The sequence below is a fragment of the Acanthopagrus latus genome, chromosome 17 (genome assembly GCF_904848185.1).
Source record: "Acanthopagrus latus isolate v.2019 chromosome 17, fAcaLat1.1, whole genome shotgun sequence".
In the NCBI taxonomy this organism is placed as follows: Eukaryota; Metazoa; Chordata; class Actinopteri; order Spariformes; family Sparidae; genus Acanthopagrus; species Acanthopagrus latus.
Genome location: NC_051055.1, coordinates 1,911,167 through 1,930,912, shown reverse-complemented (window position 1 = coordinate 1,930,912; position 19,746 = coordinate 1,911,167). Strand labels below are relative to the sequence as shown.

Here is a 19,746-nt window from a genome sequence, read left to right as displayed (position 1 = left end):
CAGAAATGGTGGCAGTTCTGTGGGCATTAAGATGGGTTGAGGACAATAAACTGGGAAATTCAATTACATGCAGTGATTCAGCAGTAACTTTAGCTACAATAAAAGAGAAACCAAATCCAAGTCCAGACCTGATGTAGTTGTAGAAATTTTACAGTCTCAGAATACACAAAGCAGGATATGGGTGGAATTTCTTTGGGTTCCAGCACATATGGGTGTGAAAGGGAATGAGGAGGCAGATGAGATGTCAAAGACTGCAGTGAAGGGGGAAAGAGTACAAAGTGATTTACAATATGGGGCACCAGGGTACACAGAAAGAATAAATATAGGTCTCTAAAAGAGAAGTGACAAAAATCTTGGGAGAAGGAAAGGAAGGGAAGGCCGTACTTTATAGTGCAGGAGAGTGTAAGTAAAAACAAGTGCACCTTTAGATGTAATAGAAAAGACTCTGTGGTACACTCAAGATTGGGGCTGGGACACTGTGGGCTGAGGAGTGGTAAGCATCCTGATGGCAAATGTGAATGTGGAGATAGCGAGACAGTAAAACATGTTCTACTCCAGTGCAAAATATACTCCAAACAAAGAAAGACTCTCTTCAGGAAACTTGGAGCAGATGGGGAAACTGTTTTTAATATGCACACGCTTTTAAATCTGGATTCTTGGGTTAAAACAAAGAAGTTGATGGACTATCTACACAAAACAGGAGTGTACAAAAGGATTTGATGTAGGTCTCGATAGCAAACAATAGGGGCAGCAATACGCCATAGCTGTGTCTGGTCTGCCTAACTAAAGAAGAAGAAGAAGAAGGTGGAGCGGTCAGCAGCCCGGTGTGTCAGCGTGAACACACATGTAGTGGTGATGATTGTTTTAACTTCCAGATAACCTGCCGCGACACCAACATGACAGACTACGCCGAGGAGCAAAGGAATGAGCTCGAAGCTATCGAGTCCATCTACCCAGACTCTTTCACAGGTTTGACTGCATTACTGTAGACAGAAAAGCGCTGACTGCTAACTAGCTCTCTGGCTAGCAGAAACGTCAGTTAGCTGCTACTAACAGTACAAATCAACCCAAACGTAGCGACTTCACGGCTGACTCGGGCACGCAGTGGTATCACGTTAGATCAACTTTAACTTTAACTTCGCTCGAGCTAAATTTGAATCGTGCAGCGGGTGAGTGCCACGATGGGACACTGGGCCTTAATTCACATTTATATGGAGAGAAAAATGCGTCCGGCTACATCGAGTTTGTCCCACATTGCAGGACACCATATTAAATAGATGAACGTTATTACGTATTATTATTACGTCTTCATCGATATGCTGGGTGCTGCTTTAAATCTGACTAATCCTTACTTCTGACTACCGTTACAGGTGAATACACTGTAGCTGCAGGGCAGTGAGTGTTAATGCTGTAAATGTACCAAACATTTTAGATTACAAAAAGGTGATCTTGTCCTCAAAGTTAGTAAGACTTGGGCAAACTTTAATGTTTTCTGATAGATGATGATGATTAGTGGGGCGCAGAACATATAGATAAATTAAAAGCACTTTACATAGCCGCCATCATCATCATCATCATCATCATCAACAACAACAACAACAACAACAACATCCTCAGTCACACAATCCAGCCATGCATTTCAACAACAGCGTAGCCATAGAAATAAGTAGTGGGAATATTGTTTGTCGATGTGCGTCTAGCCCCCTGGTCCAGGTTGAGTAATGCTGTGGGAATAACATTATATACCCTGTGAAAGTCTCAATGGCATTAACTGTAAGTTTGTGATGTTGGACAGGCCGCTTGCTCTCGTCCATCAGGTGTTTTTATTGGCGTACAGAGAAACAAGATGAACCTTTTTCAAATAGCGGCACGTGAAACTAATCTCCATCTGTTTGCAGTGCTGTCAGAGGATCCCACCAGCTTCACCATCACTGTGACGTCAGATGCAGGGGAAAATTGTGAAAGTGAGTATGCTGACGTGTGTGGAATGCCTGTCACCTTGTTCCTCGTGGCAGTTTGATGTGATATACAGGAGCTGTTGGTCATGATGATATAGACAGCGATTCAAAAAATATAGTGAGAAAAAGCTAGTGTGATGACTAACACCGGATTGGTATGAGTTGTGTAAGCGGTAAACACCTCAAAACTAAGCTTAAAAGTAAAATAATAGTGTCTGATTATATGAGCTGTCTGTTTTCTTCTTGCAGCCGTGGAAGCAACATTTAAGTTTACATATGTAGAGAAATACCCAGATGAGCCTCCCCTGTGGGAGATCAACTCCCAAGAGAACCTGGAGGACAGTGATGTGGAGGACATCCTCACCCTACTGCAGCAACAGGTCTGGACTGATCAGGATCTCCTTGATTTGAACAGGTCCCCTGTCCACTGCCTGTCTGTAAGCTTGTCATGTGTCCAGGATTTGTTCAGTGTGTCACTCTTGCTGATATTTCTGGATTTTGACTGCCAAAGGAGAAAACCAATACTTGGACTAAACATCATGACCTCTTCTGTCTGCCCCAGCATACGTATCTACTCTGTAATCACCTGATCTGTGTTCTGCTTTGGTAAAAAACAGAAAACAAAAAGAGCCCGAAAAAGTGCAGACTGCTGTTAGTTTGTAGGCTAGATGGATAATTGGCTCAGTTTCAGCACATTTTTTCTCACTTACTAAGGTCCACACTTTAATAAGCCTATCCATTTCTTCAACCATTTGAAGACAGTTTTGCATGAAAGACAAGAGCCATATAACTCATTTGTCCAATCAGCACAGCCATATAGTTGGCCGCATCATTCTATTGGTATGTTGATGTAGCACAGATTTTCTAGTCAATGAGGTTTTGTGAAGTTTGTAAAAAAAAAAAAAAAGTAGAGGACATTAGAACCATAGTCAATGTGATTTACCTGAAAAGTGGATTGTGGTGGCCTTGGAGGTCCATCATGATCCAAAATAATAGCATGGCCCACTGATAACTAGACTAATCCTCTCCATAAAAAAATAAGACACAAACTTGAGACAATTGTAATAATTCCAGTGACAAATTAAGAAAAATACATGTTTAGTATAGTGCTTTTGATAAAATCCAACAAAATCCCTCTTCCCATAGACAACCAGTGGAGTATGAATCTACTCTACAAGAATCATCTGTTATGACCATATGATAAATTGAGAACAATGACTAGCTGCTATCTGAAGATAATATTCATAAAACCATCCATCCATCTTCTTCCACGTTATTCGGGCCGGGTCGCAGGGGCAGCTGCCTTAGCAGGGACACCCAGACTTCCCTCTCCCTGGACACTTCCTCCAGCTCCTCCGGGAGGATCCCAAGGTGTTCCCAGGCCAGCCGAGCGACATAATCACTCCAGCGTGTCCTGGGTCTTCCTCAGGGTCTCCTCCCAGTGGGGCATGCCAGGAACACCTCCCGAGGGAGGCGTCCAGGGGGGCATCCGAAACAGATGCCCGAGCCACCTCAGCTGGCTCCTCTCGATGTGGAGGATCAGCGGCTCTACTCCGAGCTCCTCCCGGGTGACAGAGCTCCTCACCCTATCTCTAAGGGAGCACCCCACTATCCTGCGGAGGAAACTCATTTTGGCCGCTTATATCCTGGATCTTATTCTTTCGGTCATGACCCAAAGTTCATGACCATACAGGGCTTGATGCTAAGCTTTTTCCAAGTAGCACTATGCTACCATGCTGAAAAATTTAGTAGCACACAACATTTTTTTAGTTTCACAATGAGTCATAATGCGTTAGGGGGTTCATTTTCACAATGCCGGCACTCTTTCGCTTCTTGTGTTTTGATTTTAGTTTTCGCGCTGCAGTCTTCACTGTGTGTGCGTGTGTGGCAGGGATGGAAATTAAGTTTTTGTCCACCTGCCACTGTGGCTAAATTCTAAAATCTACCAGCCACTCAACATTGTTACCAGCCACTTTTATTTTGCCATGCTGGAGGTCCCAGCTCGAAGGACCCAACAAGACCACATCATCTGCGAAAAGCAGAGATGAGATCCAGCGGCTCCCGAACCAGATCCCCTCCAACCCGTGGCTGCGCCTATAAATTCTGTCCATAAAAATAATGAACAGAACCGGTGACAAAGAGCAGCCCTGCCGGAGTCCAACATGCACTGGTAACAGGTCTGACTCACTTCCAGCAATGCAAACCAAGCTCCTGCTCTGTTTGTACAGAGACCATACAGCCCTTAGTAGAGGGCCTCCGACCCCGTACTCCCGGAGCAACTCCCACAGAATGGCGCGAGGAACATGGTTGAATGCTTTCTACAAGTCCACAAAACACATGTGGACTGGTTGGGGAAACTCCCATGAACCCTCGAGCACCCTGCAGAGGGTATAGAGCTGGTCCAGTGCTCCACGGCCAGGACGAAAACCACATTGTTCCTTTCCAGTACCCTGGGATAGACTTTCCCAGGAAGGCTGACGAGTGTGATCCCCCGGTAGCTGGAACCGATTCATAAAACCTGCTATATATTTCAGTATAAAGTATCTCCGTATCTGTCTGGTGCCAGTGTGCTCAGTATCAACGCTATGTTTATGTGGTTACTCTGCAGGCAGAAGAAAACCTGGGCATGGTGATGATTTTCACCCTGGTGACAGCCGTTCAGGAGAAACTCAATGAAATCATGGATATGATGAAAAACAGACGAGAAGAGGAGAAGTTGCGGAAAGAGCAAGAGGCAGAGGAAGCGGAGAAGGTAGGAACTGGGGAAAATTTTATTGAATAAATTAGATACTGTATGAAATAATAAAAAAAATGCTTGATTTTAGGGCTGCAACAATTGGTCGACATAATCAATTACTTAATAAATAATAAATTATTTCATAAATGCTTTACGAATTCAGCTTGCATTGTCAACCATAGCCACCATAGCCATGTGCACACCAGAGCCAATCACTGCAGAGCTTAAACACGCGACATACCTTAAGAAACAAGCGGATTTATACCTGCAGCAGCGTGAGCTGGACCGGGATTTTGCTGGCGGTTCAGTTCTGTGCATCTAAACTGACTGTTGTAGATTAATGAGACTAAACAAGTCCTGACCGAGTCTGTTCTGGTCTGAGACCAGACGCACAAGCACGCCATCACGTTTGCTTTTGTGTCTGGTGCAGGAAGAAATGGTAAAAACGGGCTTTTGTCACCAAAGTGTCCGCAAGCAGCAAGTTTGGTTGCTGAGGAACAGGGGTTTGGTTGTGTGAGGGACGTCGGCGGTGATACAGACAGCGACAGAGATAGCCAGTTTTGAGGGTTGAGAGATTTGTGACATATAGCATGTTTGGAGTGTATTGTGCCTGCATTTAAATGTAAACAGTTACATATAACTTTGTAAATTTCAAAAACTTATGCACAAATTTAGCAAACAACAATTTATATTTGCATTATAAGTAATACAGTTGGTTCATTAAACACATTTGTTTTTTTTGTTGTTTTTTTACAGTAAAAAATTTAACTTTTTCCTACTCTGATTTTGTTATTTTGTGATTTTAGTATGTCAAAATGAAAAAATAACTGTACAGTCACACATGTGAGGTTGTGCTGAAAATAATGACACCAAACAAGGCAAGGTAGATAGTTTTTACAGTGAAATATAATGGTATAATCAAGTAGTCGAAAACAGCCAATTATATCCCTGATGTCCCACCTTCAAACACAACCTCATTTAGCCATCTATGAAAAACCTACTTAACCTCCCACTTTTCTATAGTAATACGTGCTTTCTCCGGGCAGTGCATTAGTTTAAAAAAGAAAAAAGATTTGAGGCGAAGCAAATGGCTTTAGCACATAGAGACATATTATGTCAGACATATTCATCCATTAGTGTGCAACCAAAAAGTAATTTATTAAAATTCATAGTTATTAAAAATGCAACAGATCTTGAATGACAACGACGAGTGCGGTTGTTGTAAACCCATGCTCCCCCATGCATCATCAGATAAGAGGCCAGTTGCAGACGAGCTCTTTAAGCACACAGACGTGAAGAGTGGCCAGTAAAATCTATTATTATTAAAATCTATTATTAATTTGCAAATAAGAGTTTTGTGTCTGACAGCCTATATCAGTAATAATTCTTGTATAGGATATTAAATCAGTACCAGACAGTAATATAATATATAAATTGGATAAAACACTGAATAGTAAACCTCCACTTAATGCAATGATTCATAACATAATAATTCATTTATACGACATGTAATCAATTAAAAACTGTAATAATTAGTATTAATTAGTTCAATTGAAAAATCCAGTTGAGTTTCAAAATATTGTTTTCAAATGCATGTTTCATGGGTTTTTAATTTGCTCTGAGAATATGAAGTAAACCCAAAGTTGAAACAGATGCCGTCAAAATAATTGTGACTAATCGAAAAAATAATCGATAGATCAGTCGACAACCAAAATAATCATTAGTTGCAGCCCTACTAGATTTCCATATTGTGATTAAAAAGTATCATGAGCTTTAATCATATTTCTCAGCTTTAGTTTTAGGATGTAATGCTGCTATACAGTATGTTAAAGGAAGTCTTCACGAAAACCAGGCTTCTGGACCAGATGCTTTCCTGTCAGCTCTGGTTGACATTTGTCTCAACGTGTGGTTAACTTGCTCATCCTTCTGTCCATTTTCTTAGCTTCAAGCTAGCATAAGTAAGGTTAGGTTAAGGGAAACTTAAGCCAAAAATGAAAAGTCAGTCATTGTCTACTGACCCCCAAAACATTTCTGTACTTTAGCTTGTCCAACAGAATCCAATTCTTGAGTCACATTTGTGTGAACACTTGGTGAACATTGACTTAAAGTCAGGAACACACCGGCCCAAAAGTTGGACGTCTGAAGCGTTTGGGGAGACTCGGACAAGGTCGGGAACAAATCTGTTCGGTGTGTTCAGCTGCATTGGAAGCCGTTGAGAAGTCACCACGTCTGCTCCGATTCAACATGCGAACTCTGAGGAGGTTGGCTGTCGGACATCTGAAACATTGGATTCTCTGATTGGCGGTGTGCTAGCGAATCAGCGCGGTGTGTGGTGTGTGGGAGGGACGGAATACTCTTTGTTTTTCTAAGCAGTCCGTTCCGTCATTTCTTGTTTTCATGTTTTGCAGTACTGGCACGAGACTAGCTGTTATTATGTCCATTAATCTGTGTTTGTTTGGTAATGCCTTGCTGCATGTTTAGTATGCAGCTGTTTTTGTCTGAAATAGTTAAGTTTCGTTTTGATTGAAAGTAATGAGAGTTGTGTGCATAAACCTCTCGTCCAGCGTCTTTTTTATACACCAGCGCCACCCGCTTATTGCGTCTCGTGCAAGTGCAGAATGTACACGCTACTGTGGAGCTGGCAGCACGTCGAAGCGGTGTGTTCATGCAACTTTTCTGCCAAATGGGTCAGACAAGAGGCAGCAGAGTGGTTTGAGTCTGGGCGCTGTGTGGGGGGCCTTAAGAGACCAGATAACCATTGTCTTGCCACGGTTCATTAACAGTGCTGCCCATTGCCATTTATCAAATGTAATAATAACGTCAGTTGTATTTAAGTCTCAGAGTGACAAAACAGCGCTGGAAGTGACTGGTAAAACAAACACAGACAGAGAGATAGAGGCTATGTAATGCCTGGCTAGGTTAAAAAGGTAGAGATAAGAGATAGACTACATATGACTTCATGTCCAGTGATGTCAGTGCCACTGGGTTGAAGTCATTTATCTCCTTAAGGTGTTCCACCTTTAGCTACTGGGATAACAGTGTATGCCTTCCATAACCTTAGAAACCCTCTGCTGCTCCAAAGGCCTTTTAAATATATCACATAAACACCTCACCCAGCTGCTCTGAACAAAACCTAAGCAGTCTCCCTGTGACAGCATCTGGCCCGGGCTCTCAGTACTACCGTTACATCATGACATTCAAACATCAGGTTTGACTTTGTAAGGGGGGCAGACTCCCTGCATATTTCCTTTAGTTCATCTGCAAACTCATGAGAGTCAAATCTTATTTTTATATTTAGTGCTTCTGCTAAGTCTAAGTATGTTGCTATCATAACCTGAAATGCTAACTGGCTTGTTTTGAGTGTTTTTTTCAGTTACAGTATGGTTATGTGTGTGTGTGTGTGTGTGTGTGTGAGACAGGTTGCGTTCCAGGGCACAGTTGTAACCATTGAAAATTTCCTGCTGTGGAAAGCCAAGTTTGAACTGGAAGTGGCTGAGCTGAGGAGGAGAAAACAGAAGGAGGAGGAGCAGGCAGGAAAACCCAAACTCACTGGTAAACTCTGCTGCCGCCACACAAGCCCCTTTCACACTCCCTTTTCGAAGCAGGATTATTGCTCAGTTACGCCAGCTTGCCGTCTCTGTGAAAGTTACAGAGGTGGAATGGGGAGACAGTTTTGTTTCTGCTCCGATCGTCCAGTTGAAGTAGTAACAGAGCTGCAACAGAAGTGAGATGATGTCACCAAATTCATTGAGAAGTCACCACGACAGTCAGCCCTTCTGACTGAGTCTTCAGCGAACATCTCTCTGAGAGTGAGAGGTAGACAGGGTCCACTGTGAACAGTTTGCTAAGACATTTTTAGATTCACAAAAAAACAGACAACACAGATGTAAACCATATGATGTTGACCGTCACACCTTTTGGTCCCACAACATCAGAAAGGGGAGCGTTAGTTGCTGCACTGTAAAGTCTCTATAGAGACAGTGTTCTGTTGAGGCTCACAGCCGGTCGATTGTTGAAAGTGGATTACGTAAATACAGTGGTGGACCGATCGATGTACTTTTACTTTCAAACTGTACATAAGTCCAAACGTTAGGTACATTTAACTCACCTACATTTATCTGGTAGCTTTTATGTAAAAAGGGTTAGCTATTAAACATATGAAGTTTTGTTATAAATCCTTGCAGGAATGTCGTGCTTTTACATTAATGACTTTGAGTTATAATGATGATATCATAAAGAGTAGTGCAACAGTCACAGGGGACATTTTACTGCATTGAGTACTTTTACTGTGAATACTTACATACTTTTACATAACCACACGTTTTCAGTGCAGGACTACTACATGTTACAATGAGGTAATAGTATTTACTTGGGCATCTGTACACAGCTCTGATGCTGAATACTGTAAATATATAAGGTAAAACAATGTAACCTCTCCATCACCAGGTAAACAGCTGTTTGAGACGGACCACAACCTGGACACATCTGATATTCAGTTCCTGGAAGAAGGTAACAAGCGTGTGTCAGTGTGAATGTTTGGAGCAGATGCAAACAGTGAAGACATTCAAAAATATTTTTTTCTGAAAATAATTACAGATTTGAATAGAGAAACCTTTTCCATTAACATGTTGAATTCCTTCACTGAAATCCATTCAATGGGAGCACAGATCTGAAATAGTTTTCAGCCCTGATTAAAGAATGTGGCTGGGTTTGTTGACTATTGTCTTAGTAAGACACTGTTTTTAATGACAGTGATGTGTGATTATAGCGTCAAAATGTCATTTCGTGTAAATTAATCAGAGTTAATCTTTAGTGATACAGCAGTGAACTGATTTTGGGAGATATTTTTTACGTTTTAAGACTGCAAGGAGCAAAGGCCTGTTCTAGCAGAAGATGGCTCAGCCATATAACAAATATTTAAAAGATAAATGAAGTCCTGTGTGCTTCTCTTCTCTCACTCTCAGTCCAGCTCCACCTCACTCACAAGTTCTCTGGCAACACTGAAAGAGACACAGCACCGCTGCTCTCTTTAAATAAGTCTGTTAATTAGTCTGCATTGCAACATTGATCTGCACAATCAGTCCGTGGGATGAATGAAATTGTGTCAGGTGAGGTTTTGTGTGAGGTGGATCACATCACATCACTATTCTAGTTGTAATCTGCGGTGTGAAAGTGAGACCAGGTCTGGATGTGGGCTTCAGGTGCTGTCCTAAAAATGCAGCGTCGTGATGTTGGACATGTCATAAAGAGGACAGAGCGTCTCTGTCACTCCCTCCCTCTCTGTTCATGCATAAATGAGATTAACAGCCTGAATAAGTACACGTAAAAGGATTGATTGATTTGAAAGGCCATGGAAAATGACTTTTCAACTCCACAAATAATTTGACTTGCCTGAATCTATAATGAACCTACTCAATGCTTCTATAATCATGCCACTGTTTTTTTGTTTGTTTTGCCTGTGGTCTACTGCAAAGCTTTTAACCTCTGTAGCTCCAGTGCTGTGTGAAAAAGCCCTGTTGTGTATTTTATATAATCTTTCTTATACAGGTAGTATAGCTGTATATTTTCGGACAGGGAAGAAAACCCTATTTTAGTTGATTGTGAGGTACATCATGTATCACCACTCAGCCTTTTGGAGAGTACTTTTATTCTGACTTACGCCTGCATTTTTTTTTTTTCTGCAGCTGGAAACAACGTTGAAGTGGATGAGTCACTGTTCCAGGAGATTGAGGACTTGGACTTGGATGAGGACGACCCAGACTTTGACCCTTTAGAGATGGGCAGTGATGAGGATTAAGACAACAGTAGGACAGAGCACTGCTGAGGACAGTCTGGGCCAGACCTGCTCCTCTCTGGAATTTGATACATTGAGAAGATCAGCATCTGCATTTATTTTTAAAGACTCCCAAAGCATTTCACACTTCTTAAATGTGATATAAACATATACACCCATCAGTTCTGATTTTTATGCCTGAACAATTAAATTTACCAGATAAATGTCGGACTTGGCTCTGGTGCTGTTTGACATGCGTAGTGTCCAAACAACAGGCCTGGGTTTGGCCAGAAGAGGGCAGTAAAACATCAAAAATAGCTATATTACAGAAGGTGAATTGAGATGCACTTTTGAGGCTGAAATAGCATTACATGTAAGGGTGTATTGCAGCCACAGCTCAGTTGTGTTGACTTGGACAGATCGTGTGTCACGAGAGAACACTTCTTAATTACACATCAGGTTCAAGTATAGAAAGTGTTGACTGCACCATATACATGTAAATCAAATGATGATTGTCACAAAAGGCTTACTTGCTGTTGCCAGTAGATGGTGCAATGAGTAAACCTCAATACCTCTAATTTACATGTATTAATCTTACGGCCAGGACTATGATCAAACACAAGATATCTAATAATGGACTTATACATATAATATTGAACTGCCACAAATACAAGTAAATCCTCTTAGCCTGTATCCCTGTAAGAAGGGGGGGGGGGCTCTTATGAGCCACATCCATTTTAATCAATCCTAATTAAATCTAAGAATCCACTCTGACACATGACCCTAATTTGTGCACACTGAATTTCCAATGAATCCATGTGGTACCAGGAGATAGAAGTATTGTCTGTGTCCCCTTGTGGCTGTTTGGCACCAAGCTCTGCAGAGCCATGATGTATGGTGGGAAGCTCGGGTTTTGGTTTTGTGTTAATTGTGGGCTACTGTTTCAAAGATATCTGACACTTAGTGTCTTGACCTCTAGCTTCAAGATATTGTTGCTTCGTAACTTGAAGAATTTTGGATTTGAAAAAAAAAATTTCAAAAACATTTTTGACTGTAGCACCACTTGCTGGCAGTCATGTCACTTTTGGTGTCAGAGGTACAGGCAGTCTGCGGTACCAATCCTAAAAGTCTCACTTCTATCACTTTTACTCTTGTATATCAGGCTGCAGTGTAAGCTCTATGGAAAATTAACTATAAAAGCCGGAGCGATTTCAATATGGTCCCTACCACCGCTAGTGCTGGGAGCCACGCTGTGGTGTGGGATTGTTCAATGTAAACTCAAGTGACAACAGCTTCTTTTTTCATAGCATCTAATGCATTGCTATGGCAATGGCATCCAATGAGAAGTCACAACGCTTACCATACGCCATCATCATGGCCTTACAAGTTTTCTGAGCACATTTCAGATGGATCAGGTTGATCTGCGAGGAGCACATACTGTTCATGCTGTGTGGCTACAAATATTAGTGTTCTTACATGTATATAACATACAGTTTGTCAACAGAGCTCGAACTGCTGCTGTGGGCCTGTGAAACCTGTGTCCAGTATCAGTATCGGTCAGTGCTACTAAGTGCACTATATTGACATGAAGTATCAGAATTCTAATTATATAATGTATGCATTTAAATTAAACTGGAGGGTTGTCACATGGAAGAATCAGTACATATAAGGAGGAATGAGGTCACAGACAAAAACAAAATTAGATTAATTTCTGGAATGCATCAGAGTTTAATATCAAGCAGTCACAACACAAGAAGTTTGCCTGAATCAAACACGGAGTCATATAAAAAAATATATAATTTACCTCTGGAGGTAAATTCTGGACAATCTGAGCATAGAATGAGTAAGTTAGGCTCAGCGCTTCATGGTTTCAGACTTGTTTCAGCAGCTACCTATACAGCATTTTGTTTTTCAGCCAAAGCCTTCATCTTACACCTGACACGTGACCTGACCTGCAGCATCATCATCCTCATGTGATACTGCTACACCACAACATATTTAGTGGAATGTATTCTGTGAGTATAATAAAGCTCTTACTATGTTCAGCATACATGAATATGCAGTGTTAATAATTGTTTCTTAAGAGTTATCCATTTAAAAAAGTTTCAGAGAGGGATAAAGTCCAGTGAGTTCAAGTCATCCGGTAAATCCTGAACTTTGTGTTTTTAATTATTAACACGTCATTATGCACCCTTTTGGATATTGTGTTTAAATATTTGAAACAGTGTCACACTTTGGTGCATGGATGCATTTTCCAATCTGTATTTGCAGAATTACTTTAATATAAACTGAGTCAACTAAGGTTTTAAAATAACTAGGCTACTTATACATGTACACAGACGAGTCTGATTGATAGATGAGGTCTGAAGTCATGCAACTTGATTCCCCCCTTCAGCAGTTTAGCAGCTGTTTCCATGGAAGTTGACATTAATACAGAACTTTGTCCCCTGCACAGACACAGAGTTACGCTTTCACTATTATTTTCATGTTTCAGCCCTGATTCATGTGACTATCAATATAAACTCTAGTAGATTTAGCGTTCATAGAATTCCATAAAAAATATTGATGTTACTTTTCACTGCGGTACAAAACTAAACAGGATAGACTTTTTAGCCCCATACCAGCTCTGTGGTAATACTATTGTAAGTGAAGATTGTTTTAAAGTGTGTGCAGTGCATTACTAAACAATAATACAATAATGCAGCTGTGTAGAAAACAAACATGACAGACCAAACTCAAGAAGCTGTTCATTATCTACAGAGAGAAGCTTAGAGTCAGACATCTACAGGAGATTTGTTTTCAATGAGCACAAGAAAACAAGTGTTGCTACACTGAGAAAAAGTCTGCTTGCCTCTGTAACAGAGCTTTGCATAGATTTTCAAAGTATAATAAAATGAATGGAAACCAAAGATGGACGGAAGGAAGAAACTACAGTGTGTCTGATCAACTCTGTGGAAGCAACAAAGACACCGCAAAAGCTGAAATGAATAATGTTTTAGAATGGTGTTCATAAAGCTGCACTGTGACTTTGGCTGAACTTGGTGTCTCTGATGTCCCAGATTAAAGTCAGAGCGAAGTCCTCCATCTCTCTGCAGAAGACTTTGTCAAAGCGCTCATTTTGGGCCACAGTGAAGTGATTCTTCCAGTCTCCAATGGTGCCTGATGTTCACAGGGCATGAAAGGAGAAAAAAAAAGGTTGTGGTCATTCATCCTCACTCTGCCACATCACGTCATTAGATTTCCAATTATTTATTTTCTGGTATTATTTACTTCCTTTTAGAGCCTCATTTCAACTAATCATGACTACATCCGTTTCATTATGAAATATCCTGTCATTCCTAGAGTGTAGTTAGGTATAACTGCTTATAGTTTGGACATGGTAGATTTATTTTGTTACCAGGAGTCACAAAAACGTCAAATTATTAAAGCTGTAAGTAGCGATGAACAGGCCCTCGCTCCGTGCACGTCAGGCTGCGGCAGTCAGAAGGTTCCTTCAGTGACTTCCTGGGTCCAGTGGGTGGCGCTATGGATATGACACGATATTGATGCATAGACGTATACAGGGTGACACCCTCTATGTGTGTGAGCAATTTGGTCCAGATGGGACATTGTATGTTGAAGTTATAAGGACTTCGACCGCACTGCCATGCCCACCAGGTATGATGGGGGCGAAAGCTTTTGGTAACTTTTTATCTTCAAGGTCTGAGGATCATACTGAGTGAACGTGAAGACTGGTGTTAAATCTGTAGGAGGAGTTCCTTAAAGTATGAGGTATGGAAATGGATAAAAACGGAAACCAAATCCACCGACTTCCTGTTGGACTGAGGGCATGTGTCCATGGATCTTTTTTGTGTGTCTGGTCATGATACATAAGCTTATCAAAATTCATAAATGTATGTGCATGTAGGAGGCTGGGATTTACAGCCATAGAATTCCCTGGCAGAAGTGAAATATTTGCCAGGTGTGACGTATGTTCCATGTTTGGTGAGTTTTGGGGTTCAGGCCTCCAAAATTGTGCTTATACGCACAAAAGAAAAATAATAATCCTAGATGATTCATTAGGTCCTCGCACTGTTGGTGCTTGGGCCCTAAAAAAGATTACTGAGATGTCCGTAGACACCCACAAGTCCCCTGCTCACCCACGTGTACCCAAACCATCTGTAACATCACAGCAGCAACTCAGAAGAGCTTGTTGGTATCTTTCAGCTTCATGTTTTGGTGAGTGAAAGAGCTCTAAAAACCAGTCAGAGACTAGGTTGTGAACACAGTGGAGCATTTAATAGCTAAAGAGCAACTTATTTTGCTCAGGAGTTGGTGCAGACCAAAAACAGTGAGAATACAGCGAGCAGTGGACTACCATCCATCATGCGGACACAAACACGACTCCTAATGAATGCTGATGTTGCTCTGTGTCTGCTGGATGTATGAGGAGGCAGCTGTCTGCTGACAAGGTGGAAAAAACTGAAATGTCCGAGCTGTGTTCACAGCTCGTTTCTGCAGCCTCCATTTGGCCACAAAATAAGATGTAAATTTTATCAGAATAATTGCATTAAGATTCTATACATAGGTGCTTTATGAAAATAACCTTATTAAACCCACTAAATGTATCACTTTCATCTCCTGAAATATCACAGTTTCAAACTTCCTGTCTCATCCTGCCTCTGCAGTGTGTCCATGGACCCTCAGCTCAGGCCTCCAGTACCTGTCTGTTATTGGTTCAAACTTTTCCAAAGCTGTTTTGATGTTCTTGTTTTACTATGCCGTCACTCATTATAGTGAACTAAAACCATTCTTTGTCTTCGTAGTTGAGTCCTTTGTTTTTAAGAGGCTTTTAAGCAAAGTGAGCCACAGCGTTGAGTTCCTTTGTCAAACTGATGTAGTAAATATTCTCACCTTTCCTCATGAATGTTCCCTGGCGATGGTTGAGCAGGTCACCCGACACCTGCTCATAGTTGGCCTGAGGGATCTTCTTCATGTTGTTGAAGGTGCTGTATCTCACCACATTTGCCAGCTGCTCACCAGTCAGCTCTTTTCCCAGAAACGAGGAGATCCTCTCTACTGCTGACTGCAGGTCCTGAACAAAAGCACGGCAGCATAAATGTGCAGATAATCTCTTCTTAAAAGCGCACACAAGCCTACAACACAGTATGATACACTTAGGCAATTACAGATTCAAATGTTCTGAGACCCTACCTGAATCATTTCTTCATAAGTGATGAACAGCATGTTCATATCATCCTTGTGTGAGTACCAAGACTTAATGTGCTCAAACCAGCTGCTGCCAAACACTGCAACAAAACAATGCACACCATCACCACCACATATGTCCAATCATCATGAGCTGCAAGCAATATTCTCTGCGCATGCATCATTGTGTGAGTGAAAGATGAGAGCTGCTCTTACCTTCTCCTCTCATGAATTTCTCAAAGAAATCATCAAAATCCTTTGGAGTTTCCAGCATGTTTGCAAGCTTATGGAAGTGGAAGTAGGACACGAGGACATCTTTGGGATTTCTCGCCACATAGATCACCTGAAAAAGGTAAGGTCCGTGTATCAACAGCCTACTAGTTCATCCTACACTCTATCCTCACTCTACTTTGACTTTATAATTGCCTTATTCTTTTTTAAAACTACAATAGCTCATCACAGTACACACAGTAAGTTTGGCATTATCACTCTGTAATTGTAATGTGAAAGCCAAATTCCTTCTGCGGCCTGAAATTGACCTCTGAGTGTTAATGGGATGATTTGGACATGTGCCATTTCCCACAGCTACAGGGGAGGAAGTCACATGGCCAACTGCAACAAACAACCGAGGAATGCAGGGTGAAGAGAGCAAGAAAACAACCAGATGCACATCAGAGATTCTTTTTGTTGTCACTGTAGCAGCAAGCCCTGTAAATGGCAGTCTGTCAAACACTGTCCAGCACTTCCACAGCAGGCAACAAATACTGGAGGGATTTCCATATTTCTGCTGTGTACTTAATGTGCCGTTCTGGCCACAATTACATCTAAGCATGCGGTTGTGTATCGTTTAAATTTCTCAGTGCTGATGTATGACATTTTGACACAAATATTCTAGCTTTGTGAACAAACACTAAATACCACACCATTTTATTTACAGTTTATACACACAATCATTTAAATGTATTTGTTTTAATGCTACTGATTTAAGGCAGACTTTAGTAACATAGTAAGCTATGTCCCACTGACATCTTAAATTGATGAATGACGTTACTGAAGCAGCTGAATGGGCCCCTACTTAGTATTCATAAGCAGTACATAAATATGGTTATAACAAACTGTAATTTTATAACAAATTGTAATGTAACTGTAAGCAGGATGCAGCGTCTGCAGGGAGCTGAGCAAAATTCTCTGAGATTGGCCTAACCCATCTTATTTGACTCTCCACAATAAACCTTTATTATGAAAAAAACATCAACTTAATGTAATGTGCACAGACTACAATTACATCTTAAATTCATGCATGGCTCTTACAAGATGTTTTCATGACAGTGCAGCTACTGCTGCTCCAGCGGACAGGAGGCCAGTGTGTAATGAATGTCACTATAGAATCCCACAGCTGCTATACTATAAAATGTGTCCTCTAAGAGAGGTTTGTACTGTTGACAATTACTGCTCATCAATAAACACATAACAAACACATAACAATGTCCTTATATGCACATGACATGACTGTGTGTCAGTTAGTCAGTGTTTGTCAATGTTTGTATGCTGTGTATAACTGTTTCAGAGGGGCCCTAAAGTACAGTGTTGCTGTCAAAGCACAGATGAAAGGTGGGTGCTGGAGCGCTGACCTTGCCCTTCTTCTGGCTCAGAGCAGCAGGCATGAACTGGTACTGCAGATGGGTGACCCTCAGCCTGGGTGAGGGGGCTGTGATGAACGCCTGTCTGCTGCCTTTCACCTCAATCCAGGGGATGAGATCAGCGTTGCACTGGCTGTTGAGCTCACTGACGGCTGTCACATCTCCCTTCACCTCGAAGAGCAGCAGTATCTGCTGCATCCAGATGGTCCCTGTGGAGCAGAGCACAGGCCTCAGGTCTGTCTCCCAAGGTGTACAATGAGGACGCGTCTCCTCCTCTCTCTGTCACCTATGTCCTCGTTTCTCTTTGACTGTTTTTACAATACACACTGCAGATCATTTGCAAATCATTTGACACCCTGCTCTCTGCTCAAATCACAAAAGAGTGGGACATTCATCTGGAAATGCTGTTCACACTAATCCACTCTGTTCCTTCCTCTGTGCGGAGTCCAGCACAGGACATGGCACACAGCAGCCTGCATTGTCACCAGAGACCAACACAACACTCCTTCTTTACTTTCCTCTCACCTGATTTTGGGTAGGTCACGACAAACACGTCCGAGTCTCTGATCTCTAGGTTATATATCTTGTCCACATCATCTGGATCATGCGTCCCGTGGATCAGCTTGAAGCCTCGGTGTGACACCAGCTCATGCTGCTTAGGCTCCACATCACTGACATCCATGACAGCTGGAGGAAGATGAAACTGAGCTCACTTTGTGCTCCACCTGTTGATAATAATGTTATCACTTTATTACCTTTATCACCCTGAAACAATCAAGAGACAGGGTGCTCTGTTAGAACCACCAGCTTAATGTCCAAAGGACAGAAATCAAGGCACAGTGTGCAGCTCTGTCTCTGTTAATGATACTGAACACACACACAGCTTGTACAATGATTACCCACACATACGCGCGCGCGCGCGCACACACACACACACACACCTGTGTCCTGTCGCTCTCTGTGCGGCACTGAAGAGAAGAAAAGACGAGCACAGCGTGCTTAAGGTGATCCGCTCGCTCCGACCATTGGGAAATACTTGGGGCGAATCCAGTTTATCGCTATAAATACGTTTCAGAGGACCAACCTCCCCTCTCCTTACCTCCCTGCCTCCTGCCTTCTCACCTCCTCCCACCTCACTTCCCCATTCCCGAAATCTTAATGAGCACTGAGAGGGAGGGAGGACCTCAGCAGGCCAGTCATCGGATGATCTCACACTGACAAACTACCGGAAGCAGTTCCACCTGCCTCTGCGCTGGCCAGTACCAGCGCGTGAGCCTACGTTAGAAAGTACGGACACCACACACACAGTGGACCGCAGCCTCCAGAGGAGCCACACACACAGGGCTTGACGTCAATACACTTTTCTTAAAGAAGCAGTCTGTAGTTCTGGTGATGAAATGTTAATGAGCAGAGAAATATGATCATTTGCTGATATTTTTTTTTCTGCATTAACAAACTAAATAATCAAACTCTTTTTTGTTTTCACGACTGAATGGAAAACACAGTTTATACTGTTGTACACGAGGATAACTTATATGTGGTGGACCCTCGATTTGACTTGTCGTTGTTCCTTTTGGTATCCATTACAATATTAGTTTAGAAAGAAATCAAATATGTACTAACAATGTCATGTGAATGCTTAGATGTCTAGCTACTGACACTGTATATATGAGTTAACATCAAGTCCCACTTAAGTACACTTAAAGGTACATTCCAAATAAAAGAAATTATATCTAAATAGTTCCCTAATAGTATACTTTAAAGTACAAATGTAATACATAATAAATAGCTGACTGTTAATCTTAAGACAATTACTTTTTGTATTATGAGTTTTCTGAAATTGTATGTTTAAATACGCAAATGATGTTCTAGGATTGATTCTCATATCAAAAGATCAGTGATTTGGCATAAATGTGTGTCATCATCATCAACATTGTGACACAGTGAAAGTAGTCAGATTATCACCAGGATCCAGTCTAAAATGACACCAGGTTGATAAGAACTACTTCTTCTGCCTGTCGTAGTCACGTGAACTACATCTGTCCATCACAGAGTTGTCACTGAGGATGGCTGACCACAAACGCAGTCTTTCTTTTCAACCGTTATTTATTCAGGGTGGTTCCACCGTGAGCAATGCTCCTTTCAATCACATTCACACCTGGTAGCTGTGTGGCCACTGAGTGTCTCCACTGAAGCAGCTGGGGTTAAGGGCCTTGGTCATGAGCATCTCAGTGGTGGTCATGAGGGAGGAGCCAGTCCTGCCTTTCACTTCCCCCACCCAGAACTAACCTGCCAACATCTGAGACGTCACAGTACAGAATATGAGGTTCTGCAGCGGTGGTCTGAGGAAAGAGGAAAAGAAAGGTGCTGCCAGGTTTCAGTCACCGAGCTCTCAGGCACTGGCTGGTGTTATTGACGTACAGAGATTAAAGCTACTGCACTCATTAAAAC

The 19,746-nt window shown here is 41.8% G+C and overlaps 2 protein-coding genes across 3 annotated transcripts; one reads left to right on the top strand and one right to left on the bottom strand.

The window, feature by feature from the left end:
* Positions 1-776: 776 nt before the first annotated feature.
* On the top strand, positions 777-10,699 carry rwdd1 (RWD domain containing 1). The gene is made up of 7 exons (XM_037073107.1): positions 777-969; positions 1,899-1,964; positions 2,208-2,338; positions 4,567-4,710; positions 8,115-8,247; positions 9,142-9,204; positions 10,380-10,699. The coding sequence occupies exons 1-7, from the start codon at positions 897-899 to the stop codon at positions 10,490-10,492; spliced, it is 723 nt and encodes a 240-aa protein (XP_036929002.1). The 5' UTR covers positions 777-896; the 3' UTR covers positions 10,493-10,699.
* A 1,468-nt stretch (positions 10,700-12,167) lies between these two features.
* On the bottom strand, positions 12,168-18,586 carry LOC119005473 (amine sulfotransferase-like). Of its 2 annotated transcripts, none has more exons than XM_037073106.1 (7): positions 18,237-18,586; positions 17,821-17,982; positions 17,287-17,504; positions 15,872-15,998; positions 15,662-15,756; positions 15,362-15,542; positions 12,168-13,627 (listed from the first exon to the last, which is right to left on the bottom strand). In XM_037073106.1, exons 2-7 carry the CDS (start codon positions 17,975-17,977, stop codon positions 13,476-13,478), a joined length of 930 nt encoding a protein of 309 aa, XP_036929001.1. In that variant the 5' UTR covers positions 17,978-17,982; positions 18,237-18,586; the 3' UTR covers positions 12,168-13,475. The 2 variants fall into 2 exon arrangements, with proteins under 2 accessions (XP_036929001.1, XP_036929000.1); XM_037073105.1 differs by having other exon boundaries at positions 17,821-18,020; positions 18,237-18,583.
* Positions 18,587-19,746: the final 1,160 nt, after the last annotated feature.

Coding starts and splice junctions, on each gene's coding strand:
- rwdd1 (XM_037073107.1), top strand. CDS start 897: ATGACAGACTACGCCGAGGAGCAAAGGAATGAGCTCGAAGCTATCGAG. Junction 8,248..9,141: donor AGGAAAACCCAAACTCACTG/GTAAACTCTGCT, acceptor CTCCATCACCAG/GTAAACAGCTGTTTGAGACG. Junction 9,205..10,379: donor TATTCAGTTCCTGGAAGAAG/GTAACAAGCGTG, acceptor TTTTTTCTGCAG/CTGGAAACAACGTTGAAGTG.
- LOC119005473 (XM_037073106.1), bottom strand. CDS start 17,977: ATGGATGTCAGTGATGTGGAGCCTAAGCAGCATGAGCTGGTGTCACAC. Junction 17,505..17,820: donor CGTGACCTACCCAAAATCAG/GTGAGAGGAAAG, acceptor TCTGCTCCACAG/GGACCATCTGGATGCAGCAG. Junction 13,628..15,361: donor GGGAACATTCATGAGGAAAG/GTGAGAATATTT, acceptor TGTGAACATCAG/GCACCATTGGAGACTGGAAG.